Here is a 23,178-nt window from a genome sequence, read left to right on the forward strand (position 1 = left end):
TTCCCCTTCCTTAGGAAGGCCCTGAGTAAAAGGAGATACTTCTTCTCTCATTGGAGCAATGTTGAGTTTTTCTCCGTCCAAATTAGCAGCCAACAGTTAGTTGTTTTACTAGCATTCTGCCAGCTCTCTTTTAAGAACTGGAGGCAGCTTCTGAGGTTCCAGGTTTTGAGATTTGTGACCCCATAGAGAGAACTCGAATTTCAGTGGACTGCCATGGTGTTTGCCATTTGATTCCAGAAGGGCTTGCTCTTAGAATTAGATATCAGTGAAACTGAGCGCTTTAGTTTTTCTCTACCCTTGGACTTGACCTGAGAAGTTTAGGAAAAGAGAAACAAGATTTTCCTATTGTTCTTTAAAAACCCCGGGCCCCAGAAACTTGAGCCGTGACTTCTGGAGAAGTAGGGGAAGCCGTAGCAAGTCCTTAGAGACTGGGCCAGACTTATCTTAACCCAGACCACCATGGTTCAAATCCTGCATCTGCCATTTATGAGCTGTGAACCCTTAGGGAGGTTACTCCCAGCCTGGGCTTCGTTTTCCCGGGACATAATAGTATCGCTCTCACTATTGTTTTAGGAATGCATGAGGTAATGCTTGGAAAGTGATGCATAGAACAGAGCCCAGCACATGGTATGAACTATGGTGAGGGAGGGCTTTTACCACCTTGGCAAACATTTGTTTCCCCTCACCGAGGTATTGGAGTCAGGTTGTTGATTTCATGAGGCCAATATAACTTAAGCAAGAGATACTTAGGTAATAACCAGTGTGAATGAAAGATGAACTGGTGTCTTCAAATGTTTTCTGAGTGAGACTCAGAGACTTCTGCAGAATCCAAGAAGTAAGGAGCAAGACGACCCTCTCAATTGGATTTTCAGTGATTGGTGAGATAGGGACTAGAGAGACAGGCATAATTTCACTTAAAGAAAATAGATACATGAAAGAAAATTTATATTCTATGTATTTATAGGTGTATGCATATGTTTAGGCATTTTAGGTATATACATGTGTAAAAATACATTGAAGTACATATATTTTTGCTTATGTGTTTCTGAATGTGGATATGTTCATGTATGTTTCTCTATGAAAAAAACAATTCGAAGTGGCCATAAACCTATTATATAACTCTCAATTTTAACTCCTGTAACAGCCATTAGTTGTCTTATTTCCCAACTGTTAGCACAGTGATGTGTGTGTTATATGTGCCATTAAATTTTGGAGTAAATGGCTGAGAAAGTGAAAATTGTAATAAAAATGGGTCATATAAACTATGTATCATCTGCTACCTATGCTTCATTCCCCAACTCTCACCACTATGTTTTTTACATTTTCCATTTTAGAGTCAATAATAATAATAACAATATCATATCTGTGGTTCATAGGAAGAAAAGAACCAGATTCCTGATATAGTACAAGCTGAAACAGAGCAAAAAAATTAAGCACAGGAAGGGAGGTGATGAGCACATTTCCCATCCTATCTACTGGGCAAGAAAGCCAAAGTGGAAAGTATTTAGATTTCCCTTTCCTAAGATGCAGCAGCAAATTATTTTAAAAGCCCACTATCCTTCACACCAAGACTGAATACCAGCTCACATCTACTTTGAAGACATATAAAACAAATGCTAATGAATGCTAGACTTCCTGTGAAGTAAGCACTTCCAGGTGAGAAAAATGGGAACTTAAAAGAAAGTTAAGTGGCTTAAGGCCACCCAGCTGACAAGTGGCAGAAAAGGAATTCAATTCCAGGTCTCATAGACCACAAAGCTTAAGATCCCTTCTCTTCCCTCCCCTCCCCTCCTCTTCCCTCCCCTCCCCTCCTCTTCCCTCCCCTCCTCTTCCTTCCCTTCCCCTCCCTTCCTCTCCCCTCTTTTCTTCTCTTCTCTTCTCTCTTTTCTTTTTCCTTTCCTCTCCTCTCCTCTCCTCTCCTCTCCTCTCCTCTCCTCTCCTTTCCTTTCCTTTGACAAGGTCTTGCTCTGTTGCCCAAGCTGGATTGTAGTGGTGTAATCGTAGCTCACTGTAACCTAGAACTCCTGTGCTCAAGTGATCCTCCAGTCTTAGCCTCCCTGATAGCTGGGACTACAGGCTTGTGACACCACGCCCAGCTGATCTTTTAATTTTTTGTAGAGACGAGGTCTTGTGATGTTGCCCATGCAAGCCATGATCTTTCTCCATACTGTAATTTCCTTACAGAGGTACTGAACACCAGGATAAAAACTGAAAAACCTTCATGTCATTATGAATGATGAGAAGAAACAAATCAACAAGCAAAAAACTGGAAAACTTTCCAGCAAATATCTACAGTTTAAAACAATCCTAGTTTTTTCAAAAGCCCATTAGTGTTATTTTGTGTTGAAGAGAAGACCATTGTATTTCATGAGGGGCTTCCTTCGAGGAAGGTTGTTTGCAGGACCTGGCTACTCTGACCACAGTTGACAGCTCATCAGAGATGAGTTCCCAACCGCAGCCTTCAGGCAATGAGATGGTCTGGTTCCAAAGTATAGATGGTGGTTGACTGATTCAATCTCTCTGTCTTACTCTCTATTTGCATTTTATAATAATGTATGCCTGTTAGTAGAAAAACAGAAGTTGAAAAACACAGACATGAAGCCAGGTGTGGTGGCAGGTGCCTATAATCCCAGCTGCACAAGAGGTTGAGGCGGGAGGATCAGTTGAGCTCAGGAGTTCAAGACCAGCCTGAGCAACATACCTTATCTCTAAAAAATAGATAAATGGATAAATAAAAATAAAAAAGAAAGACACAGACACGACAATAAACATAAGCTATGAGTTATTAGAGATCACAGAACAGTCGAAGCAATGAGTGGGCAGATTTTGTAAAATAGAGAGGACCAAGAAGTGAGTCAACAGTGGAAGGAGTAGGTGCAGAGACATGGAGAGCACTGGTGGCAATAAGTCTGGTACATTCAGGCCCAAAGCCAGTGGGGCATTAAGGTAGGCTGCTGAAGAAGGACGAGAAGGGATAATAGGGTCACTGCTATTGTGGTCTCTCCAGTGAGGCCTGGGTGTATGCTGGTGGTTTCCTGCCTTCTGCATTTCCCCTATAGCCTTACAGCCAACTCCGTGAACTAAGTGAGATAACCTGAGTGCATCTCTTTGCACCTTGATCAAGCTTAATACATTGGCTTACAATTTTATACAAAAGGCTTAAAATGTCTAATTGACAATTTACTGTCACTCATGAGGTACATCTAAAGACAACTGCTTGAGCTGCTTCTATCTTTAGATAATTCTCCGGCAAAAGTGGGTTTCAAAACCAAAAAATTTGAAACTACATTAACATAGACAAAAAGGGCTTTAATTGGGTAACTATCAGATTCCACTATCTAAATGAATTTTCCACTCTATTAAAATAACAATGACTTAAACTTCAAAGCAAACTCAGCCTGGTTGTTTACCCTGCCACTCTAAGTACTTCTGTAAGATATCTAGATCTTTTGTCAGACATTTGTTACTGAGCTTAATTTCTCTTTGTTCCTTTTAAAAGTCTTGATTCAGAAAGAACAGGAATGCTTTGAATTTGCTTTCTAATGCAATTCTATTTTATACCTGTGTGAAGAAATGTCTAATTCTGAATGTGTACAAATAGATGGAACCCACAAGTGAAAGTGAAGATGTTAAGAAGAGGTTGGAGGAAATTAAAATGCCAAAAGCTCTAAGGGAATTGTGGAATATTTATGAAAATATGTGGTGCATTTTGAAATGCAGGTGTCTATGGAACTGGAAATGTAATCATAGGAAGGAAAACTGTCTTTAATAAATCTTCTTAATTAAAAACTATTGTTCAGAAAAAATATAAATCCTCCTTCAATATTAGAAACAGTAGCAAGAGGTGAGAAAAGTATGGATTCAATCAGATTGCAGTAAAGAATTGTTATTAAGAGTTCCTGGTTACAACACTTTTTTTTAAAGCTAAAGAAGTAGCATTTTTGGTAGACTGAACATAAATTGTTTGCTATTATGGTACCCAATGAGGTGAAAACAATGGAAGCTTGTAGCACAAAAATATATCCAATATTGATAGGGAGAGAGAGTGTGTTAGAATTATTGTCAAATTACGTGCACTTAATTTTTTTTCAGTTGCAAGGGACTTGAATGGGTGCTTCTCCTGCTCAAAAGATTCAAAATCAATTATAAGAAATAAACCTGGCCTAGTCTTCCTCTCAGTATTCAAGTCTCCTATAAGACCCAAATAGAATGCTTAAAAGTGAAAATGTATACGTGATTGCCTTTATGAAAAATATATAAATTTCTCTTTTCTTCTCAGTCTTCAGTTGTCATTAAACTTTAAAAGCACTAGGTCTTTCAGTTAAACCAGTGCACTATGCATAATTGTCATAACATGTCAATAGGATGAAGCAAACTAATTTCACAAATAGGTGAGCTGAATTAACCAGAGGCTGAGCCCTGCCTTGCATAGTAGATGGTGCACAATCTCAGACTAAAGACCCCTGTTCACCACTACAAGGGAATGGGGTGTTGGAGTGGCCTGTGGCTATGCACCAGGAAGTAGTAATAAATTGCACACCTTGAATTCATTGGTACATAGTACTTTTGCTTAGTTACACATTGCAGATGGCCCCTGAACCTAAATACTAGGTGAATATAGTCCCAGGCAAGGGACAGTTATCAATGACCTCTTAAATGAGAGTCACAACTCTTCTGCAGTAATCATTCAGAGTTCAACTTTTGAAGAGCTTTCAGTCTTGTTTGGATAAACAGCTTTGTGACTGCTTATTTTATGAGTCTGATAATGGACCTCCATTGTTGATTGCAGGTGTCTGAACAGCAGGTGGGGACGTTAGGGACCTTATTCATGTGTAAGCCTGCTTTTCTCCTGTCATGGGTGCAGTGTCCTCTATGGTGTTCTGTATACTTAGTGAGTGCATGAATGCTGTGGGCCTTTGTGCAAACTGTGAAAGTGGAGCTCTGCATATAGAAGGAGGATGATAAGGTATGATGTTCTCAATGCTTCTTGTAATTTGTTTAAAACCTTGTACCTGATAGTGGGGACCAGCATCATTGGTCCCCACTATCAGGAGCATTATCTGGAATTCCAGGCATTATCTGGAAACTTATTGGATATGTAGAATCTCCGGCCCCAGCTCAGACCCACTGACTCAGATTTTGTATTTTAATACAATCCCCAAGTAGTTAGTATGCATATTAAAGTTTAGCTGCACAGCTCTTAAGTAATATATTTGTTTCTTCTGTATTAGAAAGACTTCCTAGTTTCCTTGAGATGTAGTAAGACTGCTATACATATATAAAAAAATAAAAATAAAAATTTTGAGATTTCGGGCAAACGTCAATCTAGAAGTGGTTTTTTTTTTTTTTTTTTTTTTTTTTTTTTTTTTTTTTTTGGTTTGTTTGTTTTGTTTTGTTTTGTTTTGTTTTGTTTTTGACACGGAGTCTTGCTCTGTGCCCCAGGCTGGAGTGCAGTGGCGCGATCTCGGCTCACTGCAAGCTCCGCTCCCCCTGGGTTCACGCCATTCTCCTGTCTCAGCCTCCGGAGTAGCTGGGACTACAGGCGCCGCCACCTCGCCCGGCTAATTTTTTCTTGTATTTTTAGTAGAGACGGGGTTTCACCGTGTTAGCCAGGATGGTCTCGATCTCCTGACCTCATGATCCGCCCGTCTCGGCCTCCCAAAGTGCTGGGATTACAGGCTTGAGCCACCGCGCCCGGCCTTGTTTTGTTTTTTTCCATAAAATATGATAAATCAAAATTTCCTATCTTGCCTATCTTGTAGAACATTTTTTCCTTCAGAGAAATTGGACTACATTGCAAGGTATGTAGGGTAAACTGGGTGGTTGACACCACCAATCCTGTGGTCTTACCGGTGCCTCATCTAGAGGTTACATTGATCAAATGATTTTCTCAAAGGCACAGATGAAGTCTGGGGGGAAATCTTAGGAAGGTGAACTGAACTGGACCTGGGCAATGGCTATGCCCTTTCTAACTATGTTGTCTTCCAGTGGGACAAACAGATAGCTCAGTTGGTGGCTAGCCCTATTGAGAAAAAATAAGTAAGAAAAAAGTAAGAACTGAGCAAAGAACTGAACATGATTAACAGCAGTCTATATTTGTTACAGATTTGTTGGCCAAAAATTTCTTCCCTTCCCACTGCTGTGCTGTGAGCCAGTTGGCTTCTGTTTTCTCCCCAGAGGTGGATGCACTACAGTGATGTGGTAATTCCCGCATGAAAACAGTCTTATGAGGTGATATGGGATTCATCAGACTGGAGTGCACCATGGAGTAAATTGACATTTTTAAAGGATTAGGAAAATGAGATGATTAAAATACATATGCATCTTTTAAAGAGTACATTTAATATGGACATAGATACACTGATCTTGCATAACAAAGACATAAATTTCCAAATGAAAATGATTCTTTACTAAGTATAAACACCATTTAAAACCATTTAAACAATCTGGATTATATATACTACCACCAATATAATAATTAAATGAAAGAATGAGGGCATGTCCCAGACAAATTAAACAGCTTGTGAATTTTTTACTGCATATTGATATGTATGCTGAAGAATACATGTTTCAACTACTATAGGAGATTAGAAGGAAAAAATTACTTATCTCTAAGATCCTGCTGGCTTGAAGTTTTTTTCATAGTGTTTTTTAAAAAAATTCTAGTTTATTGTAGAAAGTACAATTAATTTTCAGAACAATTTGTGGTTTATTGTAAAATCTAAAAGAATTTTATACAAAGTTAAAACAAAAACACATAAGAATATATATTTTCATATCAAATTCACCATTATTACAGGAAGTACTGATATGCACATATAAAACAACATGAAAGTATCTATAGGCACACATAAAACAACAAATTGATATCCACATATTTTTCATTTAAAATCTTGGTAATGTTAAAATCTTAGGTTTCTTAATACTTCAGTCAAAAAGAAGTCAAGTTGGTAGCATCTGTTTTATTTAGATAAGACATCTAAGTGGGAACTTTTTAAACCTCTTATTCATTCATTACTCAACAACTATTTATTGAGCACCTAGCATGTGCTAAGCACCGTTCAGTGAGTAACGACCATTGTCTTTGTGCAGGTACAGCCCAATAATATACACCTAATTGAGAATTATATAGACAGAATAACCAGTACAAATTACAGAAAAAAAATAAAAAGATCTTCACTAAGCACATTCCATAAAAAATGTGGAATATTGGATTTCCATGTGGGGGGGGGATATTGCATGATTTTATTCTGGTTTATGGTATTTTAAAAAATCATCTTTCAAAAATGGGGGTGGGAAATATTCAATTTAAATGAGAAACATGTGAATAAGGTATTTTATTTGGCATCGTTATTTTTCATGAATTAGCTATAAAAGGTCACATGAGATAATTACTAGATTACAGATAGTTGTGCATATAAAAATACATATATGTATTACAAGTATGCATGTGTGTTTCATTTTATGCAATAAATGAGTTCTTGCAGAGTTTAATGTGTGAAAATCTAACAAACACAAATATTTAAATATTTAAAAATTAGAACTCATTTTTTAAAGAAACACTAATAGGTATTTTTTGCAAAACTTTTCAAAGTCTTTTTTTTTCAAATTAAATAAGTAATTGAAATTTTACAACTTTGGCTTTTGGGATGCAAAGTGGTTTTTAAGTAGTACAGAAAAGCATGACAATCTGAACACATAAGAATCTCAAATAAAAATCAACCCAGTGTATGTAGGTTTGCAGCTAAATCATACCAAACTGATCAGTTTATTTGGGTGGATGATGGAAGCTAGTTTTAATTTATAATTTTTCTACTTAATGAAGTATGTTTATTCGCTTAGGTTAAAAGTCTACCAACAACTAATGTATTTATACTGCACATTGAACGTGTACTAAGTGTATGTGGCTCAACTACTATACAATACAATGAAAGCATCTCTGAAATGTCTTCTTTTTTTGGTCCACATTCTAAAATGAAACATTAAACAAGTTAAAAAAAAACTGCAAAGATTTGGAATAAAACTTGTTCATGTAAAGCTCAAAAAGTAAATTATATAAAATTATACAGCAAAAGGGAGAGAAATTGCAAATAGTGGGTAAGTCTAAATTTACGAAAACTTAATTATGGCTTGCCATTCTTTATGTTTATCATATTCTTTTTTTGTACAAATACAATAATAAATAATTTTGTTAGAAGTAAGTAACGTGGTAATTAACGATTTTCCTCAACCTAGGCAAACAGGAGGACTTTTTCAAGGAATAGAAAATCACAGCTTGGGAGTCATTTAAACTTTAAGATCTATAAGGAGGAATTTTAAACATGCTAATTAAGTACTTGTTAACATTTTGTATAGGAATTCCTTTTTGTGAAAGGTGAATCACACATCTCTAAAGAAGGTAATAAGCACTCATCTGAAATTTGTATTGAAAGCTCTGCTTTTTTAAAGGATTGGTTTAGAGGAAAACAAAAAGCATCCTTAGGCAGCATTACTGAAAAAAAAAAAAAAAAAAAGCCAACCACTCTGTAAATTGAAAGACCTCAGTATTTTTACAATAATAAAAATCTGATGATGTGAGAAAAATATCTTCTAAAGTGTGAAAAACTACAGTTGTTAGCAAGGGTTCTAAAAAATATTTTAATACATTATTGTGTATTTTATCTTTTAATTTAGTGGTTTCATTGTGGTAGGTAGGTGCTGACATTTTGTTTGTTTGTTTGTTTGTTTTAGTAAACTAGCCTTGAGGGTACAGCAACCTTATCTTTCCTGTGAGTGTGCAGATATGAAGACGTATTATTTATCCTGTCTCCTTAGATTTTTTAAAAAATCAATTAGTAGTTTATTTTGTTTTGAACATTGTCATGTGTATCCACCACCCCAAGTCTAAGGTAGCCAAATATTTTATGGCCCTGTACTGTTTTCAGGTAAGTCATACTCTCCCACCACACGGTATCAACCAGTTCCTACTTTTTCATTTAATATGTTTTATTTTCCTAGATTCTGCAATTCAAGAATCATCTTATACTTGATTTGGCCCCTATAGTTATTATCTGCTTCAAATAAAGGAGTTAGGAGATAATACAAGGATAAACCCTATAGGAAAATATGTTCTACATTTTGTAGAACACAGGCCTTTCAAGGAGGTAGCAGGTGGGATTAAGGAATATATTGAATAATTGTTTATACATCAACTCAAGGATACAGGTTCTTCCACTGCTTTTATCAGAATTTGGAAAACAACTCAAGTCGTGATATATTCTATCTGATATCAAACCGAATCGAGAATTTTTAAGAAGAAGTATAACTAAAGAATGATAATTATTTTTCCAGAAGTGTGACTAGCAAAAAGGAAGATCCTATAAGGTTTGTGGTGTCTTACAAAATATGCCTTGGTGTCATGAGTGTATCTCGATTGTGTACAATTTTGATTTGATTTCCTGCAAGTTACTTTCCATTGATTTAGCAGTTCAAAGTTTCTACCATAATTTTATACCTACATTGGTACAATTTACAGACAGAAGAAAAATGTAGCATAACATTTCTATTTTATCTCTCACTGCTTTTTTATGTCATAAAACTATTGCTGATTTACTTTTTCTATATTTTAAATTATGATTTCACAAGAATCATTCCTGATTCAGGTATCATTTTTAAAAATTTTAAATAAATATGAATATATGCCTCCAGAATCCAAATTATTTGGCCTCAATTTGGGAGACAGAAGAGATTAATAATACAGGTAATAGAATAATAAAATGTCAACATGATTTTATTCTTTTAAGAACAATAGTAAGCTTTGACATAATTTTCTACACAAAGGAGTTATATTAGTATGGTATACATAAAATTTCACAGTTTAAGATTATTCATGCTGTTAAGATTTGCGAGTATAGTAAAATATAAAGAACTGTAATGCATAAATTCTAGAATGTACACCTTGATAAAATGACATTCAAATTAAGAGCATCATAATATCAAATACCAAGACTTAACGTTGCAATTCATTAATCTATTATAATTCATTAGACAAATATCCCAAGGAGATGGGAGAATGTACAATGAGTGTTTTCTTGAAATGAACTGCTAAAAATTAGTAGAATCTGAAAAGACTTCAGAATTGGAAGCTCCAGCTGGGTTTAAAAGGATGGGGGAAGGGATTTTACTCACTATTAAATATTTGAAACACCACTTCAGAAAATAAAACCCACAAATGTCTCATCAGTTCTTAACTGCATCAGGCCGACACAGACTCTATCTGACGCTTTTTTTCCTTTGTAAAAATGAGATTTTAAAACATATTCAGGACATCTTATATTGATTTAGGCTAGTTGGAGAAAACGTGGTTCAGAGTAGGATTTCAAATAGTTCCACTAAATACAACAACATTTGCAGTCAGGGTACTGTTCCATAGTAATTTTAAAAGATTTCATTTTACTTATCATTGCAAGCCATTATCTAATCATATTTGACCTACATATTAGTATTTTCATTATTATTCAAGCCCTTTTTTGGCTCTACAAATTGTCAGTCCTCTTCACCGACATTATTTATTTACTCTGGAAATATCTGGAATTCTTTCACCCTATCTTTTCCTCCGGGACTACCCTCCACCCTGCCCCCAAGTATTGATATTAATGTCTGGGGGAGGGGGGCACATCTAACAAAAACCTGAGATAGAAAGCGGTCCCTCTTAATGGTATACTATGGGAGAAGGAGAAAAACAAAGGGAATAAAAGAAAATGATAATTGTTTTCTCTAAGGCTATTATCTAATGCGAAAGCAAATAGTCAGTCTGGAAATCAGCTAACAGAAGGGGATTAGAGAGGAGATCTGAGAGTGGCTTGATTTCTAGCAGAGCTGTCTCTCCAGCCAGTGATGAGACACAGGCAGGGCAGCCGGGAGCGCTCCAGATGGCCGGGGAAAGTGGTCGTCTTGGGTTACTGCAGGGCACTCTGGCCGCCTGAGAGCTGGCGGCCCGGGAAGGCATCATTAGGGAGCCAACCCCACGTCCAGCCTGCATGGGAGAGGGCGAGGCCGGGAGGGAGGCCGCCCGCCAGCCCGCGCGCCCTAGAGTGCCGGGCTTGCCCATTGTTAACATATACTTGACCTCCGTGACCCCCGCACGACACAGATGTCTCCCACCTCCACCTCCCCCCGCCCCGCCGCGGGCCCTCCCCCCTGCACCTGGTAGCTGCCGCGCAGCCGCCTCCCTCCCGAGCAGCCGCGGCGCCCCTGGCGCGAGCGCGCGCCGGAGCCGGCCTGATGCGGGCGCTCTCCGCGCACAGCGCGCGGCGCTCCTGCTCCCCGGCGGACGCCCGGCCGCCCTGCAGATAAATGCGTCGCCTTCCTCGAGAGTGAGCGAGGGCGGGCGAGGCAGACGCAGACGCCGCCTGTGACAGTGGCAATTCCCTGCGCCCCACATCACATTTGTCTGCCACAGCAGCAACAACAGAAAAGCGGAGGGAGGGAGGGAGGCGGGAGGAGGGGAGCAGAGCTCCGCAAGTCTTGGGCTCGGCGTGGAGGTTGCTTTTGGCTGGCGTCCCCGACCCCGGGCTTTTTGCACCGCAGCTCTTTGCGTAGCGCCGGGCGGCCGCAGTCGCTCAGCGGCGCGACTCCGCGGCCTCGTGGCGAGCGCGCGTGGGCGAGTGGCCGCGGACACTCTGGCCTCGCGAGGGAAGCCGCGCCGCGCCCTCTCCCCGTCGCCCCGCGGGCCGGCCGAGTCGACGGGAAGTTTTATTTGCAGCTCGGAGCCCGTGGCGGATGGTGGGACTCTCCGGCCCTGTGCAGTGTAAGTGCCCGCGGGAGGGCTTGGCCGGCGGGCGGGCGGCGGGGACGGGCCCCTGGCTGTTATTAATTACTGTTCCGATGACCGTCATCTTCGTTTGGATTATTCGACCGCGAGAGGCTCCAGGCTGTACTTGTCGCTCAATTAGGGTAGGACTACGCACCAGGGCAAAGAGGAACATCGCGGGTGACTCCGGTCTGCGATGACACTGAACTTCGCGGGTCAGCCGAGGATGCGATTTTTGCTATTAGATTCCCCACACTGTCTTTTAAAAATAATTTTTCTTCCCTCTCTATAGTCACGGTATGCGAGCAGGAAGATGAGTGGGTTTCTCCCCCGACAAAACAACTGATCGAGGTGCCCATAGTGCATTTGGCAGGTGGCCCTGTGACCGCATCGTGGGGTTGTTTCTTTTTTCCTTCTTTATTTTATTTTTTCTTTTTCTGTAAACTGGAAGCAAAGGCTTGTTTTGATGGTGGAAAACTTAGTCCTAAGGAGTAGGAGAGGCGGGATCTTAACTTTGGGACCGGGCTGCAACTAGAGTGGGGGTTTTCTTAGAGATACCCAGGCGCTCTGCGCCCGCCTGCGAAGTTTCCCTGTTACGCCTGGCCGTTTGGGGTGCTGGATTGGGAAGCCCCTGGGTGAGCGGGTGGACGGTGGCTCCCGTCCCGGGCTTCGCAGTCTGGGGCCGATGGGCAGCGTTGTCCCCGCCCGACCTCTGCGCGCTCCGGACGCAGCCGCCCCGGCCCTCCTGGGTGTTCCCGTCGCGGCCCCGACTCGGTGCCCGCTTTTCCTGAGCGGGGAGCACAACCTTGTGCCCTGTAGCTCCCGCCCGAAGGGATCCAGACTCGGAGCCGCGTCCGGATAATTCCTTTCGTTTTCCAGGAACCCCTCTGGTGAAGCCCCCGGGTCAGTGGAGACGCTCTCCGGGGCCCGCCGCTCACTGCCCTCTTTGCGAACCTGAAAGGACCGGGTTGGTTGGCGCACCCACACCCCTTTCCCCAGGCGGACCTGGCGTTGACTGGGTTGCCTTGAGCAAATACGGCTAGGTCCGCACAAGGCGCTCAAATCCATTTTTTGAAACGTACTATTTTTTATTTTTTGTAAGGGCGGTCAATCCTTGGAAAAGTTTGAGTACTATGATTCCGGGAAGTAGGATGTGAACCACAACTGTTACTAAAAATAGCTGCCTTCCCTCCCCCTCTCCCCCAAAAGTCCTTTCAGTTTGGAGGATTTGGCTGGGCGGCCGTGCAGCCCATGGTCTCCTCATTCCTTGCAAAGCGTATCGGAGAAAACCTTCAAGATTGGGCACCACACATTCCACCGTGCCCTAGCCTGGCTGCTGCTTTCTGGGGGAATCTGCAGAAGGTCGCTTTAAGGAATAGCTAGGATTCCCGTGGAGGAGGTCCTGCAGAACAGTGCCCGAGGCCAGAGCGAGGGAATGAAGACCGGGATAACTGGAGAGGCCACTCCAGACAAACTTTATGTGCTTAATGTAACTCTGAGCCCCCTTGAATGTTTAACTTCGCTTTCCTTAATTAATCTGCCCAGGGCCTGTATATAAATGGCTATCCACAGCTGCTGCAGATTGATTTATCTCCTGATAAAGGTCGGGTTGCTGACCAAAGCATTCCTTATACCTTCTGTGTGAACTGAAATGTGTTTTACAGGGATTTTTTTTTTTCCCTCTCCTAGTCTCCTTTTCAGCATCTGTACCATTTTTAAGTGCACTCAGTAGCTTTTATTATCATTGCCCTCCTTTGCATAGAACAGGAGTGGAACTGGGTCTGTGCCCAGTGAGTCCACACTCCCTAGAATACAAATTGACCAGCTTCTCTGTGATAAACGGTTTGTTAGTGTTGGGGGCCTCCTTTTAGTTTATGGCAGCGTTTGCCTTGACCATGTGAGTATTCTGTTGTGCCCAGTTTCTCCTGTCACACAATTCTTTAGAAAAGGTCACCAAACACCATTGTTTCTTAAACCATCATAGCCCCAACCTGAGCAAAGTTTATGTCAGCTGTGATGTGTATACACAGAAGCAAATATATAATTCTGTGGATTTCCCCCTCTTTTATCCTTAAAGTCTAGTTTTTAATATTATTATGATTTTCAGATAATAAAGATAGGGTTGTTTGATTTCAGTTTCTTTTTTTTCTTTACTGATTTTTTTTTTTTTTTTTTTTTCCAGAGAAGTCTGACAATCTCACCCAATAGTAATCAGGGTTTGATCCGGGCTTTTTTGCAGCCAGGATGGATGCTGAAGAAGTTGAAGTCCATTATTTCTTGTGCTGTGTTCAGCATTTTATATTTTGTTGGTTTATTATTTTAAAGGATGAAATTCCAACAAAACAACCAATCAGTCTTATACTGGGTGCATAAAAATGGACTTTTTTAAATACTGAGGATAACTTTTTATTAAATATTTGTATTTAGGCATTAATAATTTTATTATAAACTATTTAGACGGCAGTGACTTTATTTGAAAAGCTAAATATTGCATGGGAGAATTTCAATACTCGGTTTCTCCAGTGTCCAGTTTATACCTAATAAAAGCAGTGGAGAAAACAGTCTATTTTTTCTTTTATGTTTGGACAACTCAAAGCAGACTAGAAGTCTTTGAAATGATATTTTCCTTTGGGGACTTAATCTCTGTGGTCCATTAATACCTGCTAATAATTTGTGTTAAAATGATCTTTAAAAGGTCCTTTCTAATAAAAATCATTCTATGTGCAATACAATACATTGCACTATTAAATTGCAAGGACAGTATTTTTGCAGCTATGGGACTGCAGCTTTTTAATATTTGCACAATTTTCTTTTCCTGAGTGGAGTGAAATATTGCTCTTGATGTTAGTATTTGATGATGTGCTCTCCCATTGAGGTGAAGGTCTAAATATTTGTAGATAAAAGAGCACTTCATAAATTGCAAAGAACTACACAAATGTAAGGTGCCATTATAATTTATTTTATTGTCAAATCGAAGCTTAGCCAAAAAATCTTGCATTTCTTTAAACACTGAAAAAGGATCACAAGAAAGAAATGCTTCCAATAGGAATGCTGGTCAGTGGTTGTCAGTTTAGGACATTCTTCACTGTCAAATCCTGTTTCTCACTTCTTTGATATGAACATCAGCTGACAGGCACTGAATGCAAAGCCTTCTTCACTGAGGTTTTATGCAGGCAGCATAGCCCTTCATAGCAAAGCAGTCTGAAAAATTGGCACCTGCAGGATTTGCATGTGAAAAAAACCGAGTCAGTTGCATTTTGCTGCAGTCTATTACTGTAAGTTATGTAAGTTCAGTGAGAAAGGCTATTTATTTGTTGCTGTTTGGGCATTTAAAGGTTCTTTGTTTTATGGACACCTTATTCATCATATAGTGATCCACAGACTTTATTGATAGCAGAAGCAGGGAGAAGTGAGCTCTGGCTTTATAGAAGTTATTTATTATAGAATGGAGGTGCTTTTAACCATGTGCTTGCAGAGTGCACTTACATTCATAGTTAATTTTTAAGATGTACCTTAAAAGAATGAACCCATTCAACTTTGAGAATAATCTATCAGAAGTAAAACAAATGCATAAAACTAACAAATATCCTTTGAAAATAATATAGGATTTTAATTTCTATATGTTAATAACAACTTAAAATCTATAAGAAAAATATTTACACTTTTTCTAAATTCAGGAAAAAAGTTGTTTCCCCCAACTTGTAAAATTATGTTTGCCTTTTAAAAATCAAATTTGACTCTATTTATGCAAAATAACTAACAAATATTCAATCAACTAAAACACCTCTGTGAACCTGAGTATTATCTGTCAGCGAGAACATTTTATCCAGAATAAGCTATTTATTATTATCTAGAGACACCTTCCAACTTCACTTTTTTTTCCACAGCCATTAATATAAGAGTTCCTAAATAATGTTTAAAGAACAGTGAACATTTTATTAAAGCAAACATTAGTTCAGTTTAATGGAGGTAATTGTAAGTGATAAGACAGAGCAGGTTATCTCTGTGTTGTTTAAACAGAAGGAGCTACTTTGCACCATTTCCAGTAGCCATCTGTAGAAGAGAAGGGTTTGCACCTGTCTGTCCAGACTAATTATAGATTAGGGCCAAAGAAATGAAATTCGAGGAGGTTTTCAGCTAATGAAATCCATACTGATTTTATTGTAAATGTGTTTTATGTAAAGAGGGTGATGATGGTGGAGTTCTGAGTGAATAAATCGCTATGTAGCTGCTAGGCACTTGGTTTTGAAGCACAATTCTGCTGCATTAACCTTTGATATTAAAAAAAAGACAAACAACTTAGACATGGATGCTAGCCTTTGTTTGGCATCCATAGCTACAATTTAGCGAGCAGCAGTGAGGTTCAGTGTGCAATTTAGAAATATGCTGTATAAAGCAGCTTAAACATTAAGGATATTATGATATTCTGAAATGCAGATGAAGTAGAAGATAGGCTCTGTTTTAGCTTATGCATATAAAACATTGGAAAATTAGAAAGGCCTTTTCCTGCATTTCAGCTTTGTATCCATGAGAAATTAAAGCAAAATGAGTGAAGAATGCATTCTGCAATAAAAGGTCACATGAATGTCTACCACATCTGTTTATAGTAATTATGAACATAATTAACATAAGAATTACAAATGAAATAATGACAAGCTGAGCAATGAGATATTATGCCATAATGGTCATATGTTGGAATTCTCACATTATAGCACACTAGAATTCACATACTCAAAGAAAGAAAGAAAATGCTAGATTTTTATCTGAATTAATGCTTCAAAACTTATCTGCCTGGGGCAGATGGACTTCTTGCTTTTATAGGAAGGTAACCTATTATTAAGAAAAGAACTAGTTGAAATTAAGATTTCTAGTCTCTAGCCTGGACTTTAAGACAGCTGTGATTATAGAAACCACTTTCTGTTGTACACGTCTTCTGTGATTATACTTCTTGATTATTGTATTGCTGTTTTTTTTCTTTTAATTGAAAGCTTTGCAGCAAAGTGTTTGCTTTGGAAGAGAGTCATGGATTCTTCCCATTTGAGAATTGGTTGATCTTTTCTATAACTGTGAGCCAAAAGTCAATGAACAAACAAGGTACTAATAGAAATACTGTGCATTTACAAAATCGGACCATTGGCAGATGAGCTTTTGAGCAATATGCCTCTAGTATTTGGGATGCCCCTTTTTAAAAAAGCAAACCTTTTCAGGGTTTGAAAGCAGTAGTAATGCAGGTTTTTTTTTTTTTTTTTTTTTTTTTTTAAAATAGCATTTCTTAAAAGAGCATGTAATGGAAAAATCAGTGGGCACTTGTAAATTGTATTTTTCTTCCCCTGGAGTTTTGTTGGATTTTTAGGTGTTTATATGTAGTCTGTGTCCAAACTGATGTAACTAAAATGCAGTAAAGGGTGGGGGTGTGTGTGGTTGCTTTCCATTACTCTGAATGCATTTTTCTAGAATAGCTAGAGAAAAGGTGAAAGGTGACCTTTTATGAGAGCTAAAGTGATACTCTAGAAATCTGTTATTAAATTTAAAACATGTAAGTATGACAGATTTTCACCCATTTAAAGCTCACTTGATTTTGTAATGTAACCAGCCAAGTGTTTTACTTCCTATCCTTGCACCCTTCTCTTAACTATTGAACCTGGTCACTTTTTGAAGATTTATGGAGAAATATTACCTTGTTCTCGTCTCAGTGATACCATGAGGTTTTCCACATTATTGGATTACTGGAGGATTGTGGCAGACCCCTTTTTATCTGACATTCATTGCATGACAAGATTTTCACACATGCCCTTCCCCCACCTATGCCCAGCTTTTTCCCACTTTGTGTTACCTATCATATTTCTTTTAATTCTATTCTTGGGGTTGAAACATTGGTGTGTGTGTGTTTGGGTGGGGTGGCGGAGAGGGGGTGGTGCTCCACTAAACATAAAACCGTTTTTTGGCTAAGTGATTTGGAGGGGAGTGTCTGATTAAACAATGCTTCTTCTCATTTTCTAAAGGGCCTCTTAAAATTTGGTTCCCTTAAAAGGCAGGGGCTAGTTCTCTTGCTATTCTGTTTTTCTACTCACTAGCCTTACCCTCCACCCCCATTTTATTCCTTTCTATGGAGACCCCATGCATAAACTATTTTATAACCTGAAGTTTCACAGCAGCTAGGGCTACAGTGCATACCATGAACAATTGTGTAGTTTATTGGCTCCTTCATTCTGAACTCACTCTTCATACTGTAGTGAGAGCTTCTTAACCAAGCTTCAGTGCCTTGAAACACAGCACAGCCAAATACTTCCCCTCCCCCAATAAAATAACCTCTGCTGCGTTATCCGCACTCCATTAAGGATCTGATCAGATGTTCACATTGTCTGATGGGTGTATTTAAAAGTGAAAAGGGGCTCCCAAGGGACTACTCAGGTGTGTCTCCTTCCTGACCCTGCTGGGGAGGGGGATGAACTCTGGACTGATGGACAAGCATTAGCCCGTGCTTGTTCTCTGATTGATTCTCTGGCTCTGGGTGGGTGAAGAGCCATGAGGCAGCTCAAGCCAAGATTGATTGCCTCAATTTCAGATTCCCACCTCCAAAATAGACTCTCAGATACACACATAAGGAGCCCCCTCCCCCAACACAATTTCTGGAGGTGGAGCAGGTCTCTGAGAGTCACCTGTAGCTACCAATCACAAGTGGTCCTCCTTATCACAATGATGTTGGCTGCAGGAGTCTTCAGCTGGGACACATTAAAGTTCAGGGACAGGAGCTATTTTATATCTCTGCATGTGTGAGTGTGCAGGGGCTGGAATTTGGGAGTATTGGGGTCAGCGAAGAAAGGGACAAGAACTCCCTACTTCAGGTTGGTCTGGAAGGCTGCTTAACTGCTCCTAGACTCAGTAGGTTTGTTTTGCAAATTGTGGCTATTTGGATGGAGGTGAGATGGCGACTGTCTCCTTAGGCTCTGCCAAAAGAGAGCTCTTGCTCCTCCTCTGACCTTGACAGAATCTCTAACATGTTCCAGCCTAGCCCTGGAGCAGGGAAATACAGTTTGCTGGATTCCTCCCTTTTTTGGGTGGTAGGGGCAGATTTGGGCATGGAGGCGACTTCTAGCCTGTCTCTCATTCCCAGACAGCCTTAGGGTAGCTCTTCCCCACTTTCTGGCCCCATCCTGGGGTCTGAGCCCCCGCCCCCTCCATCCCTCCTTCCCTCCTGCCTGTGTCTCTCCTTCCCTCCTGCCTGTCCCTTTCTCTCTTCTCTCTCTCTCTCCCTCTCCCACTTTTCCTCCCTCTCCCGCTCCGTCTCACACGCACCCTCTGTTTATTTTCCTGCCTCCATCTGGGCCCTGCTGATATTGTAATCACCCTGATGCACGTTGGCTTCTCTCCTCTCCCTCCTGCGCTCACACACTCACTCACACACAATGTGCCATCCTGACAAGCCTTTTACTTCTGATAAGCTCCAATGTGTGTTTAATGAATACAAAGCCGCGGTCTGGGTGCCGCCTCGGCCGCGGCCGCTCTCCCGCGCTCCTTTGCCAGAAGGTAATCTCCGTGAACAGGGGAGGGAGGCGAGCAGGGAGGAAGGAGGGGTGGCCAGGAGGAAGGGGGGCGTGGGGAGGCGGCTTTTCTCTCTCCCTCTCTCCCTTTCCAAATGATTCAGAAGTCGATAAGACCAGGAGAAGTGAAGATGTAACATGTTATCTGTCGCTCCTCTTAGCTGGCGGAGAGAATTTACATTTAAAGATTAGCAGAGTGAGAAAGAGAAATCTGCCTTTTGTTGTGTGGGGTGAGGAGGAGGCATCTACCCTGGCCTTGACGCTATCTCCCATCACCTCTGCTACCCAGACAGGACTCACCGAGGTGAGAATACCGGAGGGCCTTATCTTTAATTGGGTTTAGTTTTGCCAGTCTGAATAGGTTTAAAGAGACTCGATAAAGGGGGAACAATAGATTATTTATTGACTGGACGCTGAAGCCTTTAGATGAAGAAGGGAGAGACAAAGCTGCTTAACAACTTGATTAGTTCGTTTTTATTTTAAGGTGAGACTCTCTCTTTTGGTGGAAGGAAGGGCTAGAGAACTTTGGTGCAATTTGGATGACTTAAAATGTCTTGTTTCCTCTCCCCTGACAACCCCCTACCCTTCTCAGCACCATGTACTTCCCTGATTTTAACAGGAGTTTCATTATCCCTTGCGTTTAGGATTGATGAACTGAGAAAAGAGGGTAAAGGCTTTGGGGTTGATCATTAATGTTTGGTTTTGTGTGACTTGTTTTAAATGCGTGATGAATTGATGCTAACGGTACTTGAATGAGTAAGAAAAGCAAATGAAGCCTACTTTTAATATGGAATTAGTTGATTTTATAGTATGGTTCAACTCAGGCTAGAGGAGAAAAAAATCACTCCAAGTCTGTTAGGTAGATTTGTATTTTGGATTTGAACCATGAAATCTTTTGGTTGGAGCTAGTTTAAAAAAAAGGAGAAAACATGTCTTATTGACTCACAAGTATTTGAAACATTATAATATCAACTTTAGAAGGTTCTTAAAATGAAGAAAAGTGGAAAGAGTGATTGTTTTGCCTCTTACACATTGTCAAGATAGGTGTTTTCATAGACAGATAGATATGATCCAGTAACTAAAAGCCTAATTAAAATTTGTTTAAAGCCAGGGGGGCTTGTTTCCTTGTTGACAGCAGCAGATCGATTGGGTAAGACAATAGAGTCCCATTATTTTACTTCCATTGACTGAACATATTGACATTTCAGGTTTGCTGTTGCCTCAGTGAGCATGATGAAACACTGAAATTCACAGACCAACTGGCCAGAGTGGCACATATATTACTGTATGTCATTTCTGCCTTCAGGTTACCTTATCACCCAGACAAAATGGGAAAGGACAGCCTGGAATCTTTCAGAAAGGGTAGAGCTCTTTTGGCTAAGAAGCTAACGGATAGCATGTCTTAGGAACATCTTAAATTTTACCCAGAATTGGGTGTTACAGAGAAATATGTGGAGCGTGTTTAAAAATCTGAAAAGCATGCTAGCCATTGATCTTGCATATTTTATATAGAAGGATGCCCATTTTCAAGATTTACCTTTACCTGGAGTTATTTACAGTGAGTGGTCGGTCACTATTTAGGTGACCAGTTTGTTGCATGAGTGACATTCGTTCTTTTCCAGTCTGGGGTACTGAAACAGCCAGGCACCTGCTAAATCTATATCTCATAAAATAATGTGTAATGTCCCTTCAAAAATAGGGCCTGACTCTGACTTTTTGTTTCCAGTTTTCTTTTACTGGGTGGAATACAAAGTGAGATGTATGTATTTTACACTCATGTGCATGCATAGACAATAACTTATATAGATAAATATGTGTATTTCAAGCAAAGGCAGAGAAATACTAAGTATTTGTTATCTTGGTGTAATTTACCCTTTCACACATTTTGCATAGTCTTTAAATAACAAAACTAAGTATTAGGCAGGCGTTGAGTCCAAGAAATTTGAACCATACAGAGAGAGAATATGAAAAAAAAAAAAAAACAGAAGGGACTTAACATATTTTTATGTTAACGAAATTTATGAAAATATAAATCTATTATGACTATGACTTATACATGGCAATTGTTGCCATCAAGTAGGCAACTGATGCCCTATACAGTGTTTAGAACAAAACTAGTCCTTTATACCATTTTCATGAAAATGTTAGGTTTCTATTTGATCAGCAGGTGCTGTTGAGATGAAAGCCATGTGTAAATTTTCAGAAGGCCAAAAGTGTCAATTCAGAAAAGGAAAGTGATAAGAGAAAATGCAATCAGTTTTCCTGTTTTCAATTTGTGCAGGATTTGAAGAGCTGTTTTGTTAAACTGCTACATCTGCTCCAATATGAATATTGAACTACTTCCACTAAAAATAACAACCTATAATTTGGAAGCTACTGCAGTCTTTTGTTAATGCGAGTGGGTTATTTAAAAACAAAAAAACAAAAAAATAAAAAAAATAAATAAATTTTCTATTCTGACAATCTCTTGCTTAATGTGCATTTTCATTTGTTGGCACTTTTATCCTCAGCAGATAAATGGTAGTATGCAATTAAGATCTCATCTTGTTTGACTATAAAAGAGGTTTCCATAGGTGAAAATCCTGGTAATAAAAAAGGGTTCACACAAAATAAAATTTATTTTAAAATAACCTGCATAAATACATGTATTGAAAATCAGATAGTTATTCCTTACATTCTCTAATACTACAATTTTTAACTTACTGCCGGACTGTTGTAACAAAGTTAACACTGTTCCTTGCATACTGAGCATTCTGAGATTTATTTCACCTTTAATATACCTGCAAATGTAAGTTTAAACTAATCAGGGATATTTTACTAACAGGGCTTTCAGAATAATCTTTTCCATGCTTAAATAAAATGATTAAATTATGCTTGAGTGCCTGCATACAAAAGCTTTAGCTTCTATAGTACTGCTAATCAAATAAGTTTTATGGACAGGGAAAGCACCACGTAGAGAAAAATTGGATGCATTTTACTAGTGACATTGCTAGGAAAGACATGTTCGTTTCAAATCATCTAATTTTAATTAAAAAGGAAACTCTTAAGATGTCTTAAATAATCATAATAAAAATAATACTGTGTCCTTATAACAAGAAAGTGAATGGCAATGCTATCCATATAAAACATGGACAGAGAGAATTAAACTAGAAGGAAGACTGGTGAAATTTGGATAAGGTTCAATATTGATTCAACCTTGGATTGCAGTTTGGTGGACTTGTGGCTATAGTAATTTGTCTGGGGTGAGACCTGATCACTGCTGAGGATCAATTAGCTAAGTCTGTGGCTTCACATGTGAATTGCTATACACACTCGTCACAGATAAACTCAAAATATTTCAAGAATGAATAAAGGGGAAGGCAGGCATAGTGACACCTTAGCATGTTTGATATTAACAAATGCAATGTTTCTTCTAAAACACCAACTCAAAAGAAGAGGTAGTTTGAAGAACAATGTTGAATGTGAGTATTGGCAATTACATGTATGGAACCAACCAAAGAAGAATGCTTTTAAGGAAGGCAGTTTCCAATTTCAAGCCCAAAGAACAGTTCAGTATGGCATGTTGTGCTGGCATATCTTAAAGAGAGCTGGGCATCATGTGGCTGTTTCCTCTAATATAGCACCAGACTCTGACACTTTTAAGAAAAGATGCTGAATCACATATCAGTGTACAAAAAGTTTATTCACAGACATAATCCCTTCACTTGGGATGTGATCTTCTAATGAGGGTTGTTTTTGAAGCCACAGTACCTTACATGACACCAACAGGGGAGATGCCTGTGCCTCTTTTCAGAATGTTCATACTTGATGAAGTCATGTCCAGGCTCTAACATCAGAACTACTGGT

General features: G+C 39.4%; 1 protein-coding gene across 5 annotated transcripts in view; it reads left to right on the forward strand.

The window, feature by feature from the left end:
• The first annotated feature begins 11,190 nt into the window (after positions 1-11,190).
• RUNX1T1 (RUNX1 partner transcriptional co-repressor 1) overlaps positions 11,191-23,178 on the forward strand; it is a 148,558-nt gene continuing 136,570 nt past the window's right edge. For 3 of the 5 annotated variants that reach the window (XM_050802192.1, XM_050802193.1, XM_050802196.1), the window contains exon 1: positions 19,437-19,636. Coding sequence is in view for 2 of the 5 variants with exons in the window: in XM_050802191.1 (XP_050658148.1) it covers positions 19,198-19,318 (121 nt within the window). In the remaining 3 variants the exon portion in view is untranslated. Of the gene's footprint in view, positions 11,789-12,920; positions 19,319-19,436; positions 19,637-23,178 lie in introns of those variants that run through there. The other 2 variants (XM_050802194.1, XM_050802191.1) reach the window with 2 other exon arrangements.

This window comes from Macaca thibetana, chromosome 8, assembly GCF_024542745.1.
Source record: "Macaca thibetana thibetana isolate TM-01 chromosome 8, ASM2454274v1, whole genome shotgun sequence".
NCBI classification, from domain to species: Eukaryota; Metazoa; Chordata; class Mammalia; order Primates; family Cercopithecidae; genus Macaca; species Macaca thibetana.